The sequence below is a fragment of the Ovis aries genome, chromosome 1 (genome assembly GCF_016772045.2).
Source record: "Ovis aries strain OAR_USU_Benz2616 breed Rambouillet chromosome 1, ARS-UI_Ramb_v3.0, whole genome shotgun sequence".
Lineage (NCBI taxonomy): Eukaryota > Metazoa > Chordata > Mammalia > Artiodactyla > Bovidae > Ovis > Ovis aries.
In genome coordinates this window covers 144,340-168,092 of record NC_056054.1, presented here as the reverse complement: position 1 = coordinate 168,092, position 23,753 = coordinate 144,340, and the positions used below count along the sequence as shown (strand labels likewise).

Sequence of the window (23,753 nt, the reverse complement as noted above, 5' to 3'; positions counted from 1 at the left end):
ACTAGGTTCTACCGTTGCTGGAGCAGTTTCCCCACAGAACCTGCCGGGTTCTCCAGGCGAAGCTTCCCAGGCAGTGTTCCTGCTGGGGTCCTGGCCTGGTTTCTCCCCCCCGCCCGGGGCAGTCCAGGGGCGGCAGGCACAGGGTGTGGGCTCGAGAGGCCTCTGTGCTCTGGGCACAGGGTTGGGGTGTCTGTCCTGTTGGTCAGGGTCATCCCCTGCCATATGGAATGGACTGGAGCCGCCTGCTGGCTTCACGTGGGGCCTGTGGGGCTGCAGCAGGACATTCAGGCCCAGCGGCTTGGTTGGGGGCGTGCGGGGGGCAGGCTGATGGCATGGGGTCGGGGGCAGGGCCCTGGAGGCTGGAGGGGGTGCTGGGGGAGGGCTTTCAGCTCCTGCAGTGTGAGTGTGGGGGTCGGGCCTGGGAGGCCAGTGTGCTCCTGGGTAGTGAGGCAGTGGGGAGGGAGGCGCTGTGTCCTCCACCTTCCGGCGCGTCTACAGCCCTGCCCAGCCCCTCTCCACTCCTCCCCCAACAGCAAGCAGGGAAACTCCGGGCCTTTCCTGGAGTGTTCTCACTCTTTAATTACAGTGTAACAGAGTAGGGCGGGCGTGTGGACCCCTGCATGGGACGCATGCCCCCCACCCAGGCCGAGCTGACCCTGGCCACACGGCCGGAGTGCCTGTGCAGGCCTCAGGAGGGGACCTGCCCAGCACCCTGGGGGGAGCCTGGCTGAGACCCCCTGAGTAGCACCGTAAATGGGAGTCCAGGAGGTGTGCAGATGCATGGAGACCCTGCGCCCCCAGGAGGGTTTCGGCGGCCGGTTGCAGCTCTGGGCCAGCTCCCTCCTTTGCTTGTTTGCTGAGCTGCACGAGGGCCTGGCGTGTTTGCAGGCGGAGGGCCCACCGCTGCCCTGGCTCTCTCCGGGCCTGGGGGAGCCAGAGGCCCTGGGGAGCCCTGACCTCATGCACGTCCCCACGCGCCCCTCAAGGGACCCATGCTGGGTCTACCGGCTTGCGCCACAGCAGTCTCCAGGCCCCAGGATCCCCTGGGAGGCAGTGGGTGTGTATAAGGGTGGCTCCAGGCATCACAGTCCAGGGCTGGGCCTGGGGTCCTGGGCGAGGCTCTCTCCCTTGCCCTTAGGGACAGTGATGCTTCCTGCCCCTGGATTGCTGCAAGCCTTGAAAGGGGAGCCAGGCAGGGCTGGCGGGTGCTGGCAGGTGCCGGGAGGTCCCTGTGGGCCGGGCTCGAGCCCTCGGTGGCCCACCCTTCTCCTCTCCACCACACGTCTCTCCAGGGAACGCGGCCAGCCCTGGCTCTGGGCAGAGGGTCTGAAGGACTCTGCCCAGCTGGTGAAGCCGGTCAGAGGGGCCAGGAGCAGTGTCCATCCTCGGTCCTCAGTGGCCAGGGCCCCTGCGGGCTGTCGGCAGACGCCCTGCGGCCTGGGAAGACAATGGTGGCGTACTCTGTCTGCTCGGGGACGCAGGGAGCCGCGGGCTCTGGGGTCTTCTCCCGCCACTGGAAGTCCAGCTCCCCGTAGTCCACCGTGACAGCCGGCACAGAGGGGGAGCCCTCCTTCTAGGGGAGAGAGGGAGGGATGGTCATCGGTCTCCGAGGGTGGACACGTGTGTGCATGCCTGCGAGCGCACACACCCCCCCTCCTGGAACAGGCACTGATGTTGGGTGAGGGGCGTGGCTGTTCTGAGGCTGCCCGGCCCCGAGTGCGGCTCCGCCCGGTTGACCAGTTGACCGTGGTGCAAAGGGAAGGACACTCACCGGAAGCTGGTCTTGGCTCCTGCAGGCGCAGCCCCCTGCAGAGAAGTACTCGAGTCAGGGAGGCCCAGGGCCCTGCAGTCGTGAGCTGGGGCTTCGGGGGTCCCTGGGCCCCGGGAAAGGCGCTGGGTCCTCCGGCCTCCCCATCAGTCCCCAGAGCCCCCTTGGGACCTGAGCTGTCTGAGCCCCAGCGCCCAGCAGGCTCCTGGGCGTCCTGTGCGGCTCAGCCCAGCGGCCCTCCCCCGGCCGCCGCCAGGAGCACAGTGGGCACGCCGCCAGTGGTCCCCGCACGTTCCCCCACACATCTGAGGGAGGGAGGCGCGGTCCCCTGGCGCGATGGCGCCCACGCGGGCGCGTCACTGCGGCTGTCACCTCGGGTGCCTGGTGGTTACAGGAGCTCAGTGCCCTGGCTGTTACAGGAGCTCAGTGCCCTGGCTGTTACAGGAGCTCAGTGCCCTGGCTGTTACAGGAGCTCAGTGCCCTGGCGGTTACAGGAGCTCAGTGCCCTGGCGGTTACAGGAGCTCAGTGCCCTGGCGGTTACAGGAGCTCAGTGCCCTGGCTGTTACAGGAGCTCAGTGCCCTGGCTGAGGTCCAGCCTGGGTGACGGCCATGGTCGGGGCCATCTTCCCTCCCCCGCTCCCCGAGAGCAGGCCCAGCGGAGGGGTTTCCGAGGGGACCCCCGGCCCTGGAGGCCCAGTCCAGATCCTCCCTGATGGGGGACACAGAGGGGATAGGATTGGGGCAGGAGGCGAGGGAGGGGGCAAGGGGCAGTGCCTTCGGGGACCCATCACCTCGAGTGGCCCCGAGGAAGACTGCGGCCAGGACCCAGATCAGCAGCAGCAGCAGCAGGACCCCCAGAATGAAGCTTGTGACGCCGATGACCAGGCTCTGCATCTGGCCCTCAGGCCTGGGCTGGGGGCTGGGGTGCTCCGTGGGCGGCTCCAGGACCCCCTCTGCAGGGCCGGAGGACAGGGGTCAGAGCCGGGGACCCAGCAGTCGGCTCCTCCAAGTCCCAGGCCCTCACACGCGGTCTCCAAGCCTGCCCCTGGGCAGGGCTTCCAAGCACAAGGTCACCCCCAGAGGCCCCACTGCCAGCCCCCTTCCTCAAGGACAGTGGGCCTGGGGGTGCTTCCAGCCGTGGAGGGCGAGGACGGGGGTCACCGTGGTCCTGGGAGTGGGATGCAGGCCCAGCACAGAGCCTGGCGACCCGAGACCACCCTGCCCCGGTGGCTCCCACCCCAGCCCCGTGCAAGGGCCTCCGGCGCCCACACCTGTCACCCTGAGCTCCGCTGGGTGGCTCTCGTTGATCTGCGTCCGGGGTGGCAGGTAGATGGCCCCGCAGAAGTAGGCGCCGCTGTCGTTGCGCTGGGCGGCCACGATGCTCATGTGGAACTGCTGCCCGCCGGGCAGCGGCGTGACGCGGAAGCGCCGGTCTCGTCCGGGCTGGCTGCGGTCCTCGGGGAAGGCAGCCAGTTTGTCCGTCTGGTTGCTGGGGCTCATGCGGTACCAGTTGAGGACGAAGTGTTCCTCCGGCTTACTGGAGAAGCTGCAGGTGAAGGTGGCGTTCGCCCCCTCGGGCACGACCAGCCGGGCGGGAGAGAAGGTGAGGGCGCTCCAGGGCCTGCTGGAGGCCTCTGTGGGGAGAGCGGGCGTGAGGTGGGCAGGGACAGCCCCCGGCCCCGGCCCCTCACCTTCCCTCAGCCCCACTAACGAGGAGGCTCCGCCACGTGCTTCTGCCCCCATGCCCTGCTCGCCCCCGCGGACAGGGTGCTTGCCCCGGGGGACAGGACGCTCGCCCTCGGGGACAAGGCGCTCGCCCCCGGGGGACAGGGCGGTCACCCCCGGGGGACAGGGCGGTCGCCCCCGGGGACAGGGCGGTCGCCCCCTGGGACAGCGCGCTGGCCCCCAGGGACAGGGCGCTTGCCCCCCGGGACAGCGTGCTCCCCCCACTGGACAGCGTGCTAGTCCCCAGGGACAGGACGCTCGCCCCGGGGGACAGCGTGCTCCCCCTGGGGACAGGGTGCTCGCCCCCCGGGACAGCGTGCTCCCCCCACTGGACAGCGTGCTAGTCCCCGGGGACAGGACACTCACCCCGGGGGACAGGACGCTCGCCCCGGGGACAGGACGCTCGCCCTGGGGGACAGGACGCTCGGCCCGGGGGACAGGACGCTCACCTCTCACCAACAGCTCCATGGTGGGACTCTGTCCTCTGACTGTACTGACCTGGGGCCTCTGACCTCCAGGCCCTCATTTCTGCCCCCTCCCAAGGTGGTAAGGGCCTCCACCCTCTCCCTTGCTGAATCCCAGTTGCCGGTCCCTGCAAGTCTGAGCTGCACGGTCCCAGCTCCAGCACCCTGGGTCCTGCCTGCTCTGAGTGGGTGCCGGGGGTGGGTAACCGCTGGGGGCGTCCCGTGGAGGGGGACAAGCTCCATCTCAGGACAGGCTCATTGTTGGCATCTCCCACCCCACGGTGGGCACTGCTGACCAGGCGGTGAGCGAGAGACGCTCTGTATGTTCTGCCGCAACTCGGGGACTGTGCTCAGAGGCCAGCCGGGCCGCCGCTCATCTGAGGATGGGTCTGAGCTCTGCCTGCACGCCCCCATCCAGGCCCGCCACAGCCTGCCAGGGCCCACCCCGGGGGCGCCACACCACGTTCAGGGGCCTGCTTGCTGACACACGCGTACATGTGTGCCCTCACAGGCTCACACCCGCCCGCTGGCTGGGCGGGGGGATGACACCCCTCCTGGGAGATATCCGTTGCACCCCCCCTCGGAGTTGAGGCGGCCGTGGTGCCCCTTCCGCAAGGAGGGGCCGTGTGGCTGGAGGGTGCAGGGTGGCCCCTGAGCTGCACATCGGGCCCTGAGAGCCACAGCAGGGAGCGGCAGGCCTGCGGCTGCCCAGTCTGGACCCAGCTCTCGGTCTGCGGACAGCCGCCCCAGCGCCCCTCCCCGCCAGTGCCCCTCCAGGCGGCTCCTCGCTTCTTTGGAGGACCCCCCCACCCAGCCCCACTGCTTTATGTACAAGCTGAGCACAGATTCGGCCAAAGCCGTGCGGTGGTGGTGGTGGTGTACGGAGCCAAGAACGCTGGTTCTGGTTCTGCTGGCCCAGCCCATCCCTGCCCTGCACGTGGCCCCTGGTCGGTGCTCCCTGACTCCCACCCGCGGCGAGCCTGAGTCTGGGGCTTCATGGACACCCCAGACTGTGCCCCCACCCGCCGCACCCACGCCACTTCTGGTCCCACCTGCCGAGGCCTTGAGTGAGCCCGCTCCCGCGTGGCACCCCCAGCAGGCCCCCTGCTCTGAGCCCCCGTGTGGACATTTGTTGGCGGGCCCTGTGTCTGGGGAGGAGGGGCCTGCCCGCCTTCAGGTCAGGCCCTCAGCAGCACCCCCGGCCTGAATCGGTCACCATCTGTGACCTTTTGTGGGGCCTCATGGTGTCGGAGCTGAATGAGCTGGACCCTGGGCTGCTAGCCTTGTCTCTACACAGCTGCCCTCGGCCTGCTCAGGCCCTGGGACGGCAGGTCCCTGCTGGTGGCCGACAAAGCCCTGCTCCGTCTGGACCCTGCGAACCCCTGCCGCCTCTCAGCCCCTCCTCCAGCGCAACGCTACCTCCTCCCAGATGCCCACTCTGCTCCTACCGGGCCTCACACTGTGGCTGGAGGCCGGGGCTGGAGGCCGCCGGGCCTGAGGCCTGGCCAAGGGTGGTGCCTGCAAGGCAGTGATCGTGGGCAGCCCATCCCCTCTGGGTGCTCAGGACCGAGCTCCGACGGGGCGCTCGCCTCCCACGGCCTTGGCTGTCAGGGGCCCCGGGGGCCGGGCCGGGATGTGGGGTCACAGAGCGGACCCTCATGGGGTACCCCGCGGCCCCCAGAGGGAGAAAGATGGGCTCCTCCGAGCAAGAGTCCAGAAAAGGCGCAGAGCAGATGGAGAACAGGGCGGGAGCCTGGGGCGGCGGACCGCTGAGGGGCCTGGGTCCTGCGATGCACGAGGCCCTGTTCAGCCTTGGCCTGTGAGGCGGTACCGAGCTTCCTCCCGAGTCCGGGGCGGGGGGCCTCACTTTATCTCTGCGGTAGGAACGCCTGTGAAGTCAGCTCTTATCGTTTATGAATTGAACATTTAAATGTTGGCTATTTCTGTAGCAATAGAATGCCAACGAGGGGCCCCAGGCCTTTTTTTCCTCTTTGAGAAGAGGGTTGAGGAGCAAGCTGAGCCCCCAGCAGGGTCAGTGGGGAGAGACCCTGGGGGAGACTGGGTGCGGGGTGGGGTGTGAGCCTCGAGGAGGGCTCCGAGTGCCCTCAGAGACTGCGTCTCACAGCTGCCGTCTGAGGCTTGATGTGGGCAACACCCACCTGCGGTGCTGAAAGCACTGCTCGTGGGTTGTGGGGTCCCTGCCTTGGGTCTCCAGTTCATCCCAAAGGGAAGGGTGTGCCTTTCTCTCCTTTGCAGTGGGCCCGGAGGGAGTGGCCCCATAGTGGGGTCCCCAACAGGTGCCCCAAGAAGGGTCAGCATGTCTGTGACCTCCTACAAGTGAAGGACAGTCACGCCCTTCCTGGGTCCTTCAGAAATGCCCACACCTGCAGGACAGCCCAAAACAGGAGCTCGGGGCTGCATCAGACCAGAGAGCGCCTGCGCAGCAAAGGGCACCATCGAAAGCTGAAGAGGCAGCCTAGCGAACGGGAGAACATGCTTGCAGATCATACATCTGATAAGGGGTTAATATCCAGAGCATATAAAAAATTCTTAAAACAATAGCAAAAAAACAAACAATCTGATTAAAAACTGGGCAGAGGACCTGAGGAGACATCTTCCCCAAGAAGACGTGCAGGTGGGTCACAGGGACATGGGAAGGTGCTCAGCGTCACTGATCAGCAGGAATCGGGACTGCACAGAACCCACAGCGAGCTGGCCTCTCGCACCTGCCGGAGCGGCCGTCATCGAAAAGGCTAGAGATGGCAAGTGGCGGAGAGGATGCGGAGAGAACTGGAAACCGGTGCGAGGTATGAAGGCTCCCTAGAAACTAAACATAGGACTACCACGCGATCCACCAATTTCACTTGGTTTTATGTGAAGGAAACACTCACTTGGAAGACACACCTCCATGTTCATAGCAGCATCGTTTTCAGCAGCCGAGATGTGGACGCAAGCTAAGTGCCCGTGCACAGAGGAATGGATAAAGAAGATACGGTCCATTCAAACAACGGGATTCTACTCGGCCACAAAAGAGAGTGAAATATTGTCACTTGCGACAACATGGATGGGCCTGGAGAATATTATACTCAGTGAAGTAAGTTGCACAGAGAAAGACAAATGCTACTTGATTTTACTTATATGTGGAATCTAAAAAGCAAAGAAACAAACAAAAACCCCCAAACAAAGCAAGATAAAACCCGAGCTCGTGGGTATGAAGAGCAGACAGAAATTTGCCAGAGGCGCGTGTTCAGTCGCTTCAGGCATGTGACTCCGTGCACCCCACGGACTGTGGCCCGCCAGACGCCTCTGTCCATGGGATCTCCCAGGCAGGAATACTGGAGTGGGCTGCCATTTCCTCCTCCAGAGGACCTCCCAACCCAGGGACGGAACCAGCGTCTCCTGTGTCTCCTGCGTTGGTAGGGGGTCCTTTGCCACTGCGCCACCGGGGTCGGCCTTTGCCAGAGGCTGAGGTGGGGGGATGGGTGCAGACAGTCAAAATGTACAAGCTTCCAGGTATAACAGGTCCTTGGCGTGTGGTCTGCAGCATGGGGCTAGGGCTAATAATACTGTGCTGCATATTTGAGAGTAGCTAGGAGAGTAGATCTTGAAAGTCCTCCTTACAAGAAAACACTGGTGCCTGTATGTGCTGATGATGTTAGCCAGACCCACTCTGATGACCGTTTTGGAATATATACAAGGGTGAAATCATTACGTGGTATGCCCGAAATGAATATGATGAGGCAGGCCAATTATACCTCAAAACATCATAATTCTGAGGATTTCCATATCGGAAATGAAATAGAGATTTGATTACAAAAAGAAGAGAAGAATGCCAGGCCCGACAAAGCCAGAGAGAGGGAGCCCTGCCGAGGTCCGAGGAGGCGGGGTCCTTGACTCAGCTCATCTGGGAATGGGCCAGGCAGAGGGCAGGCTCGGGACGCAGGGGCGTCTGAACAGTGGGCCTGCAGCAGGGCCACCGCCCTGGGCCTTAGGGGTGTCTGTGACTGCTGTGTGTGGACCGAGAGGGCTGTGGGCTGTGCCAGCCCCGGACCCAGGCGTTCAGCAGCCCCCCAGAATGCGGCCCTATGGGAAACGGGGTCTTTGCTGGCAGGATTGGTCGAGATGAGGGGTTGGTCTGTGGCCCCTAACGTGCTGTGCCTGTGTCCTTCCTGGGGAAAAGACATGGACAGGCCTGCACACGGAGCACGTCGTGTGACATGGAGCAGAGCTGGGGTGATGCGTCCACAGGCCGAGGGACACCCAGCATCCCTACCACTGCCCGGGGCTGGGAGGGGCCTCAGGCGGAGAGGACCCTGCGACCCCGAGGACCCTCTGACTTCCCGCCTCCAGAGCCGCTGGCCCACAGGCTTCTGAGGTCCACGTGGCCAGCCTGCGGCGGAGTCGCCACGGCAGCCCCAGCACACTGACCCAGGGTCGCCAGTTGGCCACTCTGGGTGCAGGGTGTTCACCGCTGTGTTTTTGTACTTTTTCTGTATCTTTCAAATACTTTTCAAGATTGTAAGTTGAAAAAAATAAAGAATCTGACTTAGAAAAAGCATGTCATAGGCAGAGCCAGACAGTTCTTACAAGGTGGAATTCTCATGACACTATACAGTAGGCATTTCATCCCCAAGCTGCAGGTGGGAAAGTTTCCGCTAAGAGCAGTTAAGGGAGCTGTCCCAAGCCCCCCAGCGCCGACCCCTCTAACGTTCTGATCCGTCCTTCCTTTGGGAAGGGACCCTGGAGGGGAGCAGGTCACCGGAGGCAAGTCACCCCCACCCCAGCCTCAGCCCTTCTCCCCGGATGACACACAGCCCGTCCCCACCCCTCCCAACGCCGTGCCTGGACCCCCAGGCCTCCCCACGGGGCGCCTTGTGACTACAGGCTCCTGGACCGCTGCCCACAGCCTTGAGTTTTGCTCTGTCCACGTTGAGCAAGTCCAGGGGAGGAAGGAGAGCAAGTAGGTCCGGCTGCCCCACTCTGCTGGCCAGGCCCGGGCCGGGCACAGACGCCTGAGGGGCTCTGGGCACTAGAGTCGAGGACAGGTGGCCAAGGGGTCAGGGCCGCCCCCCCTCACCGTGGCCCTTCCAAGGCCCTGGCCCCCAGAGTCCAGTGAGGTCCAGAGGAATGGCCCTAGGGCCGACTGGGAGCCCCCTTCCCTGGTGTTCCCCTCCGGTAGGACCTGGCACGGCAGCTGAGGGCAAGGGGAGCCAGGAGGGGCGCCTCCCTGACCACAAGTCTCTGGCCATGGGCCTGCAGGGCCTCCCGGGGAACACCCTGTGTAGGGCGCTGGGGCCAGGCCACTTCTGGAAGCCCTGCAGATGCTCCTGGCCCTGTGCCCCAGGGCGCCTTGTCACAGACCTAGTGGGGCACGGCCCAGGCCCACGAGGGGATGGGGGTGAGTGGGCGTTACTGGAGCCGGGGCCCCGCTGACAGAAACACCGTTAGGCCGTCCAGCCTGTGCCCTCACGGAAACGGCCAGTCTGTTTTCCCGCAGGAAAACACAGGTGGGCCCGGGGTCTGGGGCTCTGGCAGACCAGCGCTGTCATCCTACAGGGAGGACGTGAGCCCGCCCGTCCCTCAGGGCTCCCAGCAAGAGCAGGGCCTTCCTGCCTGCTCCCCAGGGGGACGGGGCCCACCCCTCGGCGAGGACAGGGCCCACCCCGGGCGAGGACGGCAGGTGAGCAGTCGGAGCCCAGAGAGGGCCCCTTACCAGTCCCAGGCCACCCAGCACCCTGCTGGGAGCCGTGCTGGGCCTCGGGGGCCGGTCCCACCCGCCGGAGATTGCGAGGGGGGGCCTGGCCCTGACCCCGCACCGCCCAGCCCCGGCCCACCTACCTAGGAGCCATCCTGGCCAGCAGCCCAGCTGCAGCACGGCCCAGACGAGTGGCCACGGCGCCCGCGGGGTCCCCATGCCCAGGGCGCCCGCCCGCCGGCATGCCGCTCACAGCCTCCACTGCCGCAGGAGAGGAGAGGAAGCTGTCCCGGGCGGGCGGAGGGCCCCGCCCCCAGCCCACCCCCTCTTCCTGGTGGGAGAGACACGCGCTGCACAGAGACAGACAGAGGGGAGAGGAGCGGAGACACAGGCAGGGGGAGGAGGAGGCGGGCCTGCCCCCCTGGCCCGGGGAGGCTCTCGGCTCTTGCTGTGTTCCTGCCCCTTCCTGAAGCCGGGAGCCCCCTGGGCAGAGGGAGGGTCTTCTGTGCCCCCTCCCCTGGCCAGCCCTGCCCTCTCTGGGCCCAGGTCCCAGTGTCAGCATGCTTGAACCACTGCCTGTTGGAGCCGCTCTGCTGGGCGCAGCGAGTGCGGGGCGGGCCCCTGCCTTGCCAGACCTCCCTGATGGTGGTGGGCAACCTTCCTGATGGCGGTGGGTGGCGAGGCTCCGGGCTCTTTCCTCCAGGCGCACCTGCGACCCGCGTCTCCCGTCCTACCCAGGGCGCTGGGCCCCTCCCCACACCCTCGGTGGTCCTGCTGGGCTTGCGTGGATGGGGGGCTTTCGGGCTGGCTCTCAGGAGGCCCCAGGCAGTGGGGGGGGGGGGCTCACTTCCACCTCTTTCCTCCTGCAGAAGCTTCCTGAGCCTGTCGGTGCTGGGGGTGGTCCTGGGGTTTCCAGGAGCCTCGCCTGGCCACCTAGCCCCGATGTTTGTGAAGTCACTGGGTCATTCACCACATTTCGCGCTAAGCATTTTGTTCTAATGAATGGAAAACAGGAAAAACGAAACTGCTGATATTAGCGGTGCGGTGCGTAGGTCTCGTCAGCTAAGATGACAGAGACAGAAACTGCCTGACAGCTGGCGCTCAGCCCCGGCTCTGACACCGGGGTTTGCTGTGAAGGGAAAACATTAAAGAAAACTGAGACGGTGGAAAAAGAGCATCAAAGACACTATCTCTGGCGAAGCAGGGCGCTGGGTGGAGGAGGCTCCGCGGGGAACAGAGGGCCACTCCCAGGCGCCAGCCCCGGAGGAGGCTGCGGGGGCAGCGTGGAGGGTGGGACGGGTCCCTGCTGACCCTGGCCCTGGGGGCACGTGGGCGCTCACAGCGGCCCGAGGCTCTGTGTGGGGCGCGCTGTGTCTCCTGAGGACCAGGCTGCAGCGGGGTGTGTGGGGAGCACTCTGTCCCCTGAGGATGAGGGTGCAGTGGGCTGTGCGAGGAGTGGGGTGCTGTCAGACCCTTGGGCCTCCTCACCACTTTCCCTTCCGCTCCACCTGTGAGAGCCCGGATGGTGCTTCCTTCCCTCTTGCCCCACTTCCCTTCCTCCCCTCCTCCTGGTGGTCCCTCCCTCCCAGCCTCTTGACCCCTTCTCTCACGGATGCCCCAGGGCGGTGGGGCCGGGGGGATGGCCCAGACTCGGCAGGCTGAAAGGGGCCCTTGACTGCAGGAGGGGTGGGGTGGAAGGGGACCGAGGGATGAAGGGGCACAGACACTGGAGGCACAGAGTGGGTACCCGGAGCCTGGGGAGGGCAAGACCAGCAGGACAACTGGGCCAGAGCCTGGGGAGGGGCCCCGGCAAGTGAGGGCAGGGGCGGGAATCCCAGGGCCTCTGTGTGCCGTCCCCACAGGCCAGCTCCCTCTGTGTATCAACAAGCTGTCCCCACACACACCCCGTCCAAACACTCTGTCCCCCACCGTCTCCCCCATCGTCCACCCGTACGGCTCCCCACACTGTTCCATCCCCACACAGCGCGCCCGCAGACCATCTCCCACACACCGTCCCCTCACACTGTCCCCACACACCGCCCCCCCACTCCATCCCCACCCTTCTGGGGACAGCGCAGGCTCCCTGGGTGGAGGGAGGGCCGCTTAGGCCCCGTCTGCCCCTCCCTGCAGCCGCTGGCTGGCCTGCCTCTGGGCTCCTGTCCTGGCCTCACCCCCTCAGGTGTGGGCCAGTTCCGTCGGGCTCGCCGCGGGCTGACGGTCCCTGACCGCACACGTGCCCCTCTCACAAGCCCGGGGTCGGCTGGGACGTAAGGCCCCCCGGGCCCCCGTGCGTGGGGCCTCCGGGGAGGCGGTCCCTGCAGGGGCTCCAGGCGCGACGGGGGCAGGGCCGGGCCCGCACGAGGGCCGGAGCTTCTCAGGGACGGCATCTCGCTCAGCCGCCCGCTGGCGCGCCAGGGCTGCCGCGGCTGCGCCCGCCGAGGGGTGCGGCGGCCCTGCTTGCTCCCGCCCGGCCTGCCTCCTGCCCCGAGGGACCCCCGCGCCTGAGAGCCACTCCCAGCGCTCTGCCCTCCCACCCTGCGCCCACCCTCCAGCGTCTGCACTGTCTCCACAAAGTGCACAGCGGGGGGCCCGTGCGGCAGACCCCGCGGACAGTGGTCCGCACGCCCATGTGCCCCCCTGAGCGCCCCGCTGCGCCCCGTGGCGGGTGGGCTCGCTCGGCTCTTCTCTGCGGAGGCCCGCCTGGGCAGATCCAGCTGGGCGTCCGGCAGGGAGCAGCCGGCGGGCAGGGCCTGGCAAGCTGCCCTGGTCCGCGCAGCCCCTGGTGCCGCGGGGTGTGTGCTGCGCTGGCAGGTCTGTGGCTGCCGGCTGCTTCCTGCTAGACCGACCCGCAGAAGCCCAGGGGCCAGCAGTGAAGGAAGCGAAAGGGCCCACAGGGTTCTCAGCGAGGCGGGCGCTGGGCTCCCATCTTTCGGCCCTGACGAGAGGGGGCCTGCGGCTTCCAAGCTGCGCCTGGCCTGGCTGAGGTGACGCTGGAGGAGGACAGCGGTGGAGGGAAAGTGGGGAAGAGGGGATCCCCGAGCTCCTGAGAGGCCGCTGGCGTTGGAGGGATGTTTCCATCAGGGGCAAAACACAGGAAGCAGGGGGGTCTCCTGAAACTGCTTCTGGGGGGCCAGAGGATGGTGATGTCAGCGACCCCTGACCCACACTTGGAAGGGGAAATGATGCCCCAAACCAGGAGGGTGGTGAGTTCACAGCCATTCTGAGGTTGGAACAGGAAATGGTTAATAGTGTTTGCAAATAAAAACTTTCTGCTCTATCCTGTTTTTGAAGCATTTCCCAGAAGTTAAAAAAGAATACCGAATTTATCTGCCCAATGTAAGAATCAAACTGAAAAATGAAGAAGAAATATTTTCATCATTTATTATGCACAAGAGTAAAGACAGCTGGGGTATCTGCTCACGTGGTGGGTCCCCGTCATTTCTGAAACTGCTAGAATGCTGTTAGGAGTTTACGTGCAGATTTATGTTTTAAAATTCCCAGAATGTGTGTCTGTGCGTATGTGCCCGTGTTTTGTATGGGTGTGGGCATGCATGTGTTCACGGGCAGGCACGTGTGTGGTGTGTGTGTTTGCGTGTGTACAGGTGCCCGCATGAGTGTGCTTTGTGTGTGGTGTGTTTGTGCATAGGCTTGTGCTCATGTGTGGGTCGGGCTGTGCAGGTGTGTGCGGCGGTTTGCATGTACATGTGCGGAGTGCAGCTCTGTGTGTGCTGTGTGTCACAGGTGAGTGTGTGCAGTGCTCACAGGCGTGTGTGTGCCTGTGTGCACCCTGGCCTCTCTTGCTGGCCAGTCGCCCAGGCGGCTGAGGGGCAGCCCCCAAGTTCTGGAGGCAGGCCAGCCGGCGCGGATGCGGAGGCGCCAGCCCCTGGACGGGCCGGCCTTGCCTCCAGGGCTGGGGTGCTCTCAGTCAGAGGCGCCCCGCCCGCCGCCCGGGTCCCTTGTCCTTTTCCGCTGTTGCTCGATGTCCTGGCTCCTGTGGGGTCTGGGGGAGGTGCCAGCCCCTTGCTTGGCAGCAGCTGGGCTGGGTGCTGAGACTTGGACGTTGGGAAACACCGTAGGGATGGAACAGCTGGGCGGGGCCGCGGCGGCTGCGCCCCCGTGTAGGCACCTTGACCCTGTGCTGGGGCTCGGGCCCTCGGGTGGGCTGTAGGGCCCAGGATTCAGGGAGCGCACCCGTCTGCAGAGGCCTGGGGGCAGGGCGGCCCGGCACGCACTGAGACAGACTCTGCCCCTGGCTGTCTTCCTGGTTGTCTGTCTGTCTGTCCTAACTCGTCTGCTGCCCACGCCCACGGTTGGTGGAGTAAAGCATCAGCTGGGGGGCCTCAGGCGGACCCTGTGGCCTCCGACCCTGAGCTGGCGGCCAGGTCTGTCGCATCCCTGCTGGGCTGTCTTGCCTCCTTCACTCCCACCCCTGCCCAAAGCGGAGTGTTGTCTGGCCCAGGCTCGGGGTGGGGGCTTCCGGGAGCCAGCCAGGTCCAGGTGGGGGCAGATGGGGGCTCACCTGGACTGCCGGAGGTCTGCTTTCTCACGCTCCACCGGAGGACCCCGTGTGGGTGCTCCCCCTGCGCCCTGGCTGGGGGGCGAGTATAGCTGAGGAGGAGGCCAGAGCGTGTCCACTGGGAGAGCGACCCTTGCTGCTTCCCTTGGGGGGTGATTGTGTGGAAAGGGTACCTGGTTTCCTGGTGCTTCTCTCCACCCCTGATCTGAGCTGGTCTGGAGTCGTCAGTGCCTTGAGGAGGCTGGTCCTAGGGCAGAGGGTGGAGGGTGGAGGGCGGAGGGCAGAGGGAGTGGCCGCTGACCCTGCTGTGGGAGCCTGTCCTTCAGTGGAAGGGCCTCTCCGGCCCCTCCTCCAGGCTAGACTCACACAGACCCCGGCTCCAGAACACGCCTCCCGTGTGGGGTGGTGCTGCCTTCTGCCTCGCCCCTCGTTTCTCTGCCAAGAAGAGGAGATGTTTATGGCTGATGGATCTGTTAGCGGACCCTGCAAGCAGCATTCGTGGGGGGCTGGGCTCATGGGTTTGGGGGGCAGATAAACGGGCAGCCAGATAAAGGTGTGTGAAGGCTGACTTCCCTGGCTTCTGCACCTCTGGGATAGGCTGAGGGGGTCCTGAGTGAAAGGTCAGAGTTGACTGGCTCCTCGCATCACCACCTGAAGGTTATTTTCTGGGACAGGGTGGTGAGTCACAATTGCTGGACTCTCCCCCAGAGTGAGGGTCAGCTGGTGGTCTCTGGAGAGGAGGGGCCTGTGGCTGGCCTGCGGTGGTCTGGTCTTGGCAGCATGAGGGGCCCACACCCAGCATAGGGCATGCACAGCGGGGGCCACTGTGCCTGGAGGGGCCATCGGGAGGGGGAGAGCTTGTACACAGCACAGCCCAGACTGACCAGCAAAACTCAGGATCTTAGAATTGCAATGATTGGCTGGGTGATGACCAAAAATTTCCCAGGAAAAGCTGCCCTAAGGTAACATATACAGATGACACCACCCTAAGGGCAGAGAGCGAAGAGGAACTAAAGAGCCTCTTGATGAGGGTGAAAGAAGAGAGTGAAGAAGCTGGCTTAAAACACAATATTCAAAAAAACTAAGATCATGGCATTCATTCCCATCACTTCATGGCAAACAGATGGGGAAAAAGTGGAAACAGTGACAGATTTTATTTTCTTGGGCTTCAAAATCACTGTGGATGGTGACTGCAGCCACGAAATTAAAAGATGCTTTCTCCTTGGAAGAAAAGCTATGACAAACCTATACCCCGTATTAAAAAGCAGACATATCACTTTGCAGACAAACGTTCATATAATTAAAGCTGCGGTTTTTCCAGTAGTCTCGTATAGATGTGAGAGTTGGACTACAAAGAAAGCTGAGCACTGAAGAATTGATGCTTTTTAACTATGGTGTTGGAGAAGACACTCGAGAGTCCCTTGGACAGCAAGGAGACCCAAACAGTCCATCCTAAAGGAGATCAGTCCTGAGTGTTCATTGGAAGGGCTGATGCTGAAGCTGAAGCCCCAATACTTTGGTCACTTGACGCAAAGAATCAACTCATTAGAAAAACCCCTGAAGCTGGGAAAGATTGAAGGCAGGAGAAGGGGACGGCAGAGGATCAGATGGTTGGATGGCATCACCGACTTGATGGGCATGAGTTTGAGCAAGCTCTGGGAGATGGTGAAGGACAGGGAAGCCTGGCGTGCTGCCGTCCGTGGGGTTACCAAGAGTTGGACATGACTGAGCGACTGAACAACATCAAAGATAACAGTGACTGCCAGAAGTTCCTTTCTCCCTAAAGAAGAAGCCCAGGGGTGCGTGGCCCTGAAGTGCTGTCAGGGCTCCGACGGCCCTCAAGGACCCAGGTCTCTCCTTGCTCCTTCCTCAGCAGTGGCTTCCATCTGCAAGGTCACCTCGTCGTCTAAGGCGGCTGCAGGAGTGCCAGCCATCACGTCATCATCTCTGCACTGGTGAGCAGAGAAGGTGAAAGTGGAGTGGGAAAATTAGGACTCTCCCTGGTTACCTGGTCCAATACTATGGAACCTGTCCTGAGGCACCTCCCAATACTTTCCTGCTCTATCTCACTCTCACACTTAGCTGCAAGGCAGACAGAGGTCACTCAATTGAAAGAGAGTTTGTTGAGAAACAAGCCACTTGACAGGGTCAGCTGTGGGCTGGACACAGACGAGGGAGAAAAATGGGAAGAAACTGTTCGGCATGAGGGGTGGAAGCAGAGTTGTGGGTGGGAGCCCCCTGTGGAGCCGAGCGGGCCTCATGCAGAGAGCACTCCCTGGTCAAAGGGCACATCAGGTTTGCATGTTGGAATTTCTGGGTGGCTCGGGGAGTGGACAGGCTGCAGGAACGCCCAGCCTGTGAGGCCCGCTCGCAGCAGCGACTCCGGAGCCTGGAGACAGCTGTCTGGCAGGTGGTGTGGCCCTCGGTGCGGGGCACAGAGCAGGCGGCCTGTCTGTGTGGACAGGCCCCGGGTGGGGAGGGGGGCCAGCGGCCCAGGCTCGGCGCCCAGGACCTCATTCCGGGAGGGGCCTGTGGAGGAGGCCAGCTCTGTGCCAGGAGCTGCCACAGCCTGGGGGAGTGCCTCTTCCCGTTGCCTGTGGGCGCTGGGGGCTCACTGGCCGCTGAGCACAGGCCCTCCCAGCCGACGTCTCTGTCTCCCTCGCTTGGCCAGAGCCTTTCCATCCTGTCAACACGCGCCCCCGTGTCAGGGCCTGGGCCCGCGGAGGAGGCTGCTGCCTTGGCTTTCTGGGTGCAGGCCCCTCCCCACCCTGCCTGACCAGCGGTGGTTCTGTCCTTGAGCCCGGCCACCTGCCGCACCGTCACCAGGCCCTGACCTGCTGTGGTGAGGTCTGCACACAGGACGGGGCAAGCTCACAGGCCGCGGGCTCCTCTTCCAGGAGGCTCCCTGGTGTCCCCGATGGGCTGCCCCGGCGGGAAAGGATGGGCTCCGGGGGCTGGGGGCATTCGGACATGTATGGGGGCCTGGCTCCTTCAGGTGCTGAGCTAAGAGCTTAGAGGCATTCGTGAAGCTGTGCATTGACTGTGTTTAAGGTATTTTAACATGAAGGTGACTTTCTAGCAAATAAAAAGTTTGGAGAAAAGTAATGGGAAAATTCACGGCACATGTTCAGCGAAGTTCCTCACAACTTTGCTCGTGATGGCAAACTTGGAATCGAGTTCACGGATCAAGGCCGGGCAGGCAGACTGCACCCCAGCTGCGGACCGGGCGACGCCAGACGCGCAGAAGCACGGGCCCGCGGCGTGCCGGGGGAGAGGAGCAAGCCCGCTGGCGAGGTGCTCCGTGTGATTCCCTGCAGGCACCGGAGACGTGTGGACATCAGCCCCACAGCGGGGACAATGGGCGGCTTTTATCATCGTGAATGTCGTCCTTTTTATTTGCCTGTTTCCAATTTTTCCTAAAACGAAAATCCACTGATTGCGTAATGAAAAATACTCGAAGGGATCGGAAGAAGAGGCCCATTTCTCATCTCTCTGAGACAAATCCAGTTGCCGTGGAGACTCGGTGGTTGTCAAGGTGGCGATTGACCAATGCTGGAGGCGGGTGGGTGCTCGCCTGGAGCCCAAGCCGGCGCAGCCCTCAGACCGCACTGCGGACCCAAACAGCATGGACGGGGCGGACGTGTGGGCCAAGACTTTGGCCCAGCTGATGGCCCAGGCGAAGCCCCAGGACAGCTGGGAGCTGGTCCCCCAGGAGAACCTGGCCTCAGGGCACCTGGACAGCAGTGGTTTCCAGTACTGGCTTCGGGGGTTCTCGAGGGGCAGCTGGGGGGCCTCCTGTGGGGTCCCGGGAGGCGGAGTGGGGGGGCGAAGTTGTCTCGCCACCAACCAGTGCTGGGTGTGGCCTTGGCCTTGAGGGAGGCAGGAGCGGGCGTGTGTCTGCCTGGCCTTGGCACCCAACAGGTGGGTGGGCGGGCCGGGAGCTCCCTGTCCCTTCTGGGCAGCAAGGGTGTTGGGGGAGCAGTATGTCCGTTACCTGCTCGCAGGTGAGCTGAGTCCCTGCCTGCTGGGCACCTCCAGGCCAGTCGGCGGCCCTGCCCAGGAAGGGCTGGTGGGAGCAGGGATGGCCGCCGGCCTGTGGCAGTCCTTGTTCACCGCAGCATCTCCTCGTTTCCATGGCAGCACGGCAGCTGGAGCAGGGTGGGTCTCTGCCTTGCCCTGCAGAGGGCCTGAGCGCATGGACCCGGAGGGCTTGGGCCCAAGAAGGAGGAGGCGGTCCTGGCGCGGGCTGTGGCCGAGCGGGGGCCACGTCGGGAGCCCCGGGGACCGTGGGTCCCCACGCGAGCCGTGCCCTCCCTCATGAGGACAGCCAGCGTCAGACAAGCAGCCACGGGCCAGACCGGCTGCGGGGTCTTCCAGGGGCCAGCTGGGAGGGCGCTGGTGGGAGACGGGTCCGTGTGGACCCCGTGGGCAGCTGTCCTTTGACACGGATGCCCCCGCTCCCCAGCGTCTGAAGCGCCGGGGGTCAAGGAGTGCGGTGAGAGGCTGGCTTTCCCAGGTGTCAGCAAGTGACAGCATCGGAGGCTCCTTCCCACCCATAACTGTCCCCTGGGGGAGCCGCTGCACACGGGCTGGACGAGCACCCTGAGCACTGGCTGGACGAGCACCCTGAGCACTGGCTGGTGTTTGGTTTCCACAGACACAGACACGCCAGCTGGAGGGACAGCCACTAGTACAGACCCACGTCTCCACATCCAGCCATGATGTGCCGCTTAATTAGCACATACAGGAGGAAGTTCTGTCCCAAGGACACCATTCGTGTCCAGGTGCTCCCCAGCCATGCGTGGCCAGAGGCTGCACGCAGGGGCGTGGGGGGTGGAAAGCCCACCATCAGGGGAAAGTCCGATGGGTCGGCTCGAGAATCACTCTGTTGGAGATGGGGACACAGAGCTTAGCCCCTGGAACAGCACCGTTGCACATGCAGGCTGGACACGCAGTCCCGGTGCGCTGGCCCAGGGCCTCAGGGCCACCCAGCCTCCCAGCCACCCCTCACGTCCAGGTCTCCCTGCACCCCCCACGGCCCCTCTCCTGGGGGACGGGCTCCCCAGGCCCTTTCTGCAGCCCCCTGCCCTACCCCCTGGGCACCACAGATGGCCCTCCCTCCCGTGGGGTCCTGGTGGTGTCTCCTAGGGGCGCTGAGACCCGCATCGCTGGGACGGAGCAGCAGCAGACGTAGCCCTGAGCCTGGAGGGGCCCAGGCAGCGCGCTTGGCCACCCGGGCCGTGCTGGGGCCAAAGGATGGAAGGCGTCCGCTTGGGCTCCGCAGGCTGTGGGGCCTCGGGGGCGCACAGGGCAGGCTCGGGCCGAGCCCTCGCCCACCAGCCTCTCTCCTCCGCAGGCTCCAGTGTGGCCGCTGCCAGTGGGGCTGGGCCTCGGCCCACGCGCACGTGCTCTTCCACCTGTGGCGGGACGAGGCCGGCCGGCACGGGCTGGTCAAGATGCGGGTCTGGGGCCAGCAGTGCCGGCTGTGCCCGCCCGGCGGGGCTGAGTGCCGCGTCAGCTTGCTGAACGTGTGGCTCTTCCTGGACAAGCTGGTGCGGTTCATCGCGCACAAGTGCTACGCGGAGGGTCCCGGCTCCGACCAGGGCCCGAGGTCTGCTTCGGGGAGCGCTGGGGGGCCTGCGCCCCGGGGCTTTGCTTCTTCCAGCAGCCGCCTGACCCCGCCTGAGGGCCCGAGGGCAGGAGCGCCGGCAGTGTGAAGGGCAGGTTCGCCCTGTGCTCCAGCGGCGGAGAGGAGCCCGCCCCCCGCCGGCAGGCAGCTGCGCGCGCTGGGCCGCGGGCTGGGGTCGACCGTCCGCGGGCTGCACTCCCGACGCCATCGCCCTTCCCCTGTACGTGGCCGACTTCATCAGGAGCCCCATGGCCGAGGGCAGGGACTTCTGTGGCCGGGCGGAGGAGGTCATCACCATCCCCTTCTGCCTCGGGCGCAGGGCCCGGGGGCTGGCGGCTGAGCCCGCAGGCGGCCAGCACGACACCGGCAGGGGCTCCCTCCACCTGCCCGCTAGCTCCAAGGCCACGTCCAAGGGCAGACGCTTCCCGGTGAACATCAAAGCCACCGTCTTCCACGGCAAGGGGCTCTTCCTCAGCGGCGCGAAGGCAACCACAGGCTTCATCTACAAAGGGCTCGGCTGCATCTCTGAACTTGACGAGGACGGGGACGAGGGCGAGGTTGAGAATGCCGACTGGGGCGCCCTGTCCGGCAGCACCAGGCTCGTCCCGGTCGGAGGCAGCCCATGGCCCATGACCTACATCGTCGGCCTCATGGACAGCGGGGAGGGCTTGGTCACCTTTCCCTCCTCCTTGGCTGATGTGCTCCTGGAAGACGCCGATGCGTTCAACCTGGTGTATGGCTCCCTCACCTTCCTGTTCATGTTCGCCTATGAGGGCAGAGTGGCGGCCTCCTCTGCCAGTGGCCCTGAAGACAAAGGGCAGGTGGCTGGCGGCGGTGGGCCTCCTGCCACGGGCCGTGAGCCCCTCCCCCGGGGCCGACGCGGGCGGCTGGGCACCCCTGGGCGAGGGCTCCATCACACTCCCCTTCTCTGTCTTTAGCATCATCCAAAGCAAGAGTTCCGGGCGCAAGGCCAGGGGCCCTTGAGGCAACGGCCCGGCGCCCCGGGGCTCGTCCAAGAAGCGGAAGCAGCCAGGGCCCTGGGCGTCCAGGTTCTGCCCCCCACCCCCGCCGCCCGGGGATGAGCGCTTCTGCTTCGAGCCTCCGAAGAGGCCTGAGTCTGGGTCTCGCTGGCCGTCTGCGTCCTCTGGATAAGGCACCTGAGCACGCTCAGCCCCGACCGCTCCCCGTGGGTATGAAGGGCGGTGCCTCCCGTCGCTCCCCTGGGGCCCCCCTCCAGGGGGGCTGCCCGGGTGCCCGGCGAGCAGCGACCCCCACCCCGGCTGCCCTGCTTGCGTGTTCCGTCTCCACGGTGAGTCCTGGTGTCGGGGAAGCTCACGCCGTGACCGTCCCCCGAGCTGACCGAGTGTGTCCCAGGCGCTCTGTGCGTGTCACACTCTAATAAAATAAGTTAAGAGGCAGCAGACACATGGTCTCCCGCTGAGCTGGGGTGTGCAGCGGAGGGCGGTGCGGCGCAGCGGCCAGCCGACCCCCGGGGTCCTGGTCCCCCAGGGGCCCTTTCCTGCGGTGCCGTTAGATCTCTGGACGGGACGCTCGGGCCGGCTCAGCGCAAGCTGTGGAGGGTGGGGAGACCAGCACCACCTCCTCAGGAAGATGAAAGCCCCCCTGGGTGTGGTTGGAGAGCCCCCCCCCAGGAGCTGAGGAGGCACCTTCCCCGAGTGAGGGGCAGCGGACTACCCAGCATTTTACCAGATTTTGTTCATGGTTCCCGGGACATCTTCATCCATAGCACTTTTCAAGAAGCGCCATCCTCTCGAGGTTCCCTGTGTCTACACCCTGGATTCCCATCTTCATGGCCCAGGATCCAGTTCTAAGCGGCAGGGGTGTTGGGCCATGTGGGTCCCAGGCATCAAGGGATGACCGTGGGCAGCTGGGCGGGGTCACCCTGTCCCTCCCCTCACACAGACTGGCCCCAGGGCCCTGGGGTCTGAGACTTGGCTCCCCGGTTGGATGGGAGGTTTGGGAAGGCTTGCCTCATAAGGAAGGGTAGGTGGCCAGACTCTCTGCTGCAGGGCCCTCTGTCCACAGGGCCCGGGGGGATCTGGGAGATTAGCCCTCAGGCTGACTCCAGGTGAGGGGGAAGGATGGGGAGGGGTCCCCACTGAGGGGCTGCCTGGATGGAGGGACAGGGGTGGGCTTCGACGTCAGCATCCTGCCCAAAGGGGCCCTATATGACACCAGAGCGCGGAAGGCTCCAGGCCACGTGCATGGCCACACGGCACCGGACCCGAGGCTTGACACTCACACAGCTGAGCAGAGCCGGCCAGAGAACCGTGGCCAGGCCCCCGCCATCTCTGACACACCAACCACTGGAACAGGACACAACTCCAGGGTTCTGTCTACACTGGGTGAGACCTCACTCCTAGGGCAGGACCCACCCTCCCACCCTCACAGTTCTGTCTACACTGACTGAGACCTCACTGCTAGGGCAGGACCCACCCTCCCACCCTCACAGTTCTGTCTACACTGGGGAGACCTCACTCCTAGGGCAGGTCCTGCCCTCCCGCCCTCCCAGTTCTGTCTACACTGACTGAGACCCCTCTCCTAGGGCAGGACCTGCCCTCCCACCCTCAGAGTTCTGTCTACACTGGGGAGACCTCACTCCTAGGGCAGGTCCTGCCCTCCCGCCCTCCCAGTTCTGTCTACACTGGGGAGACCCCTCTCCTAGGGCAGGACGCACCGCCCCCCTCCCCAGGAAGCAGCTGTTGAGGGGCTGTGGTGCCCATAGCGGTCCCCTCTGTCTTCAGACCTGTGGCCTCCCCTGGGGCAGCCCCCACTGAAGCGCTGGTCACCGCACCATTTCCAGCTTCTAGATAAACTGAAATTGTTTCTGAGATGCAAAGCTGTCCCTGGATGGCTCAGACTGGACAGGGCCGCAGCAGAGAACTTCAGGGCTGGCCACCGTCCCTGCGAATTCAACGAGCTTCCCTCTGGGCACCTGACTTAGGGGCTCGAGGCCCAGTCACCCTTGGTCCCGAGGGTCTGCGGCCGCTGCCTCTGGACCACCCCCTCCAGGGCAAGGGGCTCACATTGGCGCCCGGCTTCTGGGGTCTCCCGATGGTCATCCAGGCCCCCAGTGACCTTGCCCACCCCGACACTACTGGCCCGCGCTGTCGCCACAGTCCTGGGCATGCCGGACCCACAGAGACGCGTGTGCCCCCCGCCCTGCAGCCGCACCGGGACCTCTGCTCTGCCCTTCCCGCGGCCGCCGCCCGGGGATGCAGAGAAGGGGCTGTGGTTCCCTAACAGACCCTGGGCCTTCAGCGCCCCTCGCCCTGGGAACCGGCCAAGAGGAGTGTCCCCTCGGGTGTGACCGCACAGGAGGACCGTAGCCGAGAGCGCGGGGACCCCAGGGCCCTCCAGCGGGGTTGGGGGGACGCAGCACCGCGGAGGGCAGGGATCCAGCCGGCGCCGAGCTCCTCCGCATCCGCGGGCTCTCGGCTGCGCTACGGCCCCTCCCCAAGCCCGGCGGCCCCACCCCCGCCTCCTGCCCCCAGCGCCAGCCCCGCGCCCAGCGCAGGCCCCCCCCCAGCTCGGCCGCCCCCCGAGCCCGGCCGCCGCGCGGTCCTGCGCGCCCTCGTGTGGCCGCCAGCGGAAACCGCAACTCTGTGATGCCGGGAAGGTACTTGTTCAGTCGTGTCTGACTCTGCGATCCCATGGACTGCAGCACACCAGGCCTCCCTGTCCACCGCCAACTCCCGGAGTCCACCCAAACCCATGTCCCTTAAATCGGTGATGCCCTCCAACCATCTCATCCTCTGTCGTCCCCTTCTCCTCCTGTCCTCAATCTTTCCCAGGATCAGGGTCTTTTTCCAATGAGCCAGTTCTTCGCAACAGGTGGCCAAAGTATTGCAGCTTCAGCTTCAGTATCAGTCCTTCCAATGAATATTCAGGGTTTATTTCCTATAGGATGGACTGGTTAGATCTCCTTACAGTC

The 23,753-nt window shown here is 64.7% G+C and overlaps 2 protein-coding genes across 4 annotated transcripts; one reads left to right on the top strand and one right to left on the bottom strand.

The window, feature by feature from the left end:
• Positions 1-554: 554 nt before the first annotated feature.
• PDCD1 (programmed cell death 1) lies at positions 555-9,916 on the bottom strand. 3 transcript variants are annotated; one of them, XM_027964169.3, is made up of 5 exons: positions 9,797-9,916; positions 3,041-3,403; positions 2,561-2,722; positions 1,772-1,806; positions 555-1,573 (listed from the first exon to the last, which is right to left on the bottom strand). In XM_027964169.3, the coding sequence occupies exons 1-5, from the start codon at positions 9,870-9,872 to the stop codon at positions 1,358-1,360; spliced, it is 852 nt and encodes a 283-aa protein (XP_027819970.1). In that variant the 5' UTR covers positions 9,873-9,916; the 3' UTR covers positions 555-1,357. The 3 variants fall into 3 exon arrangements, with proteins under 3 accessions (XP_027819970.1, XP_042095112.1, XP_042095108.1); XM_042239178.2 differs by lacking the exon at positions 9,797-9,916 and adding an exon at positions 6,850-8,719 and having other exon boundaries at positions 555-1,570; XM_042239174.2 differs by lacking the exon at positions 9,797-9,916 and adding an exon at positions 6,850-8,717.
• Positions 9,917-13,748: 3,832 nt separating this feature from the next.
• Positions 13,749-20,950, top strand: RTP5 (receptor transporter protein 5 (putative)). The gene is given in 6 exon segments (XM_042239135.2): positions 13,749-17,986; positions 19,095-19,767; positions 19,770-19,921; positions 19,923-19,969; positions 19,971-20,664; positions 20,666-20,950. Coding segments are annotated over 6 exon segments (2,043 nt in total). The 5' UTR covers positions 13,749-17,794.
• Positions 20,951-23,753: the final 2,803 nt, after the last annotated feature.

Coding starts and splice junctions, on each gene's coding strand:
- PDCD1 (XM_042239174.2), bottom strand. CDS start 6,958: ATGGACCGTATCTTCTTTATCCATTCCTCTGTGCACGGGCACTTAGCT. Junction 3,404..6,849: donor CATGGAGGTGTGTCTTCCAA/GTGAGTGTTTCC, acceptor CTCTCCCCACAG/AGGCCTCCAGCAGGCCCTGG. Junction 2,723..3,040: donor AGCGGAGCTCAGGGTGACAG/GTGTGGGCGCCG, acceptor CCGGCCCTGCAG/AGGGGGTCCTGGAGCCGCCC.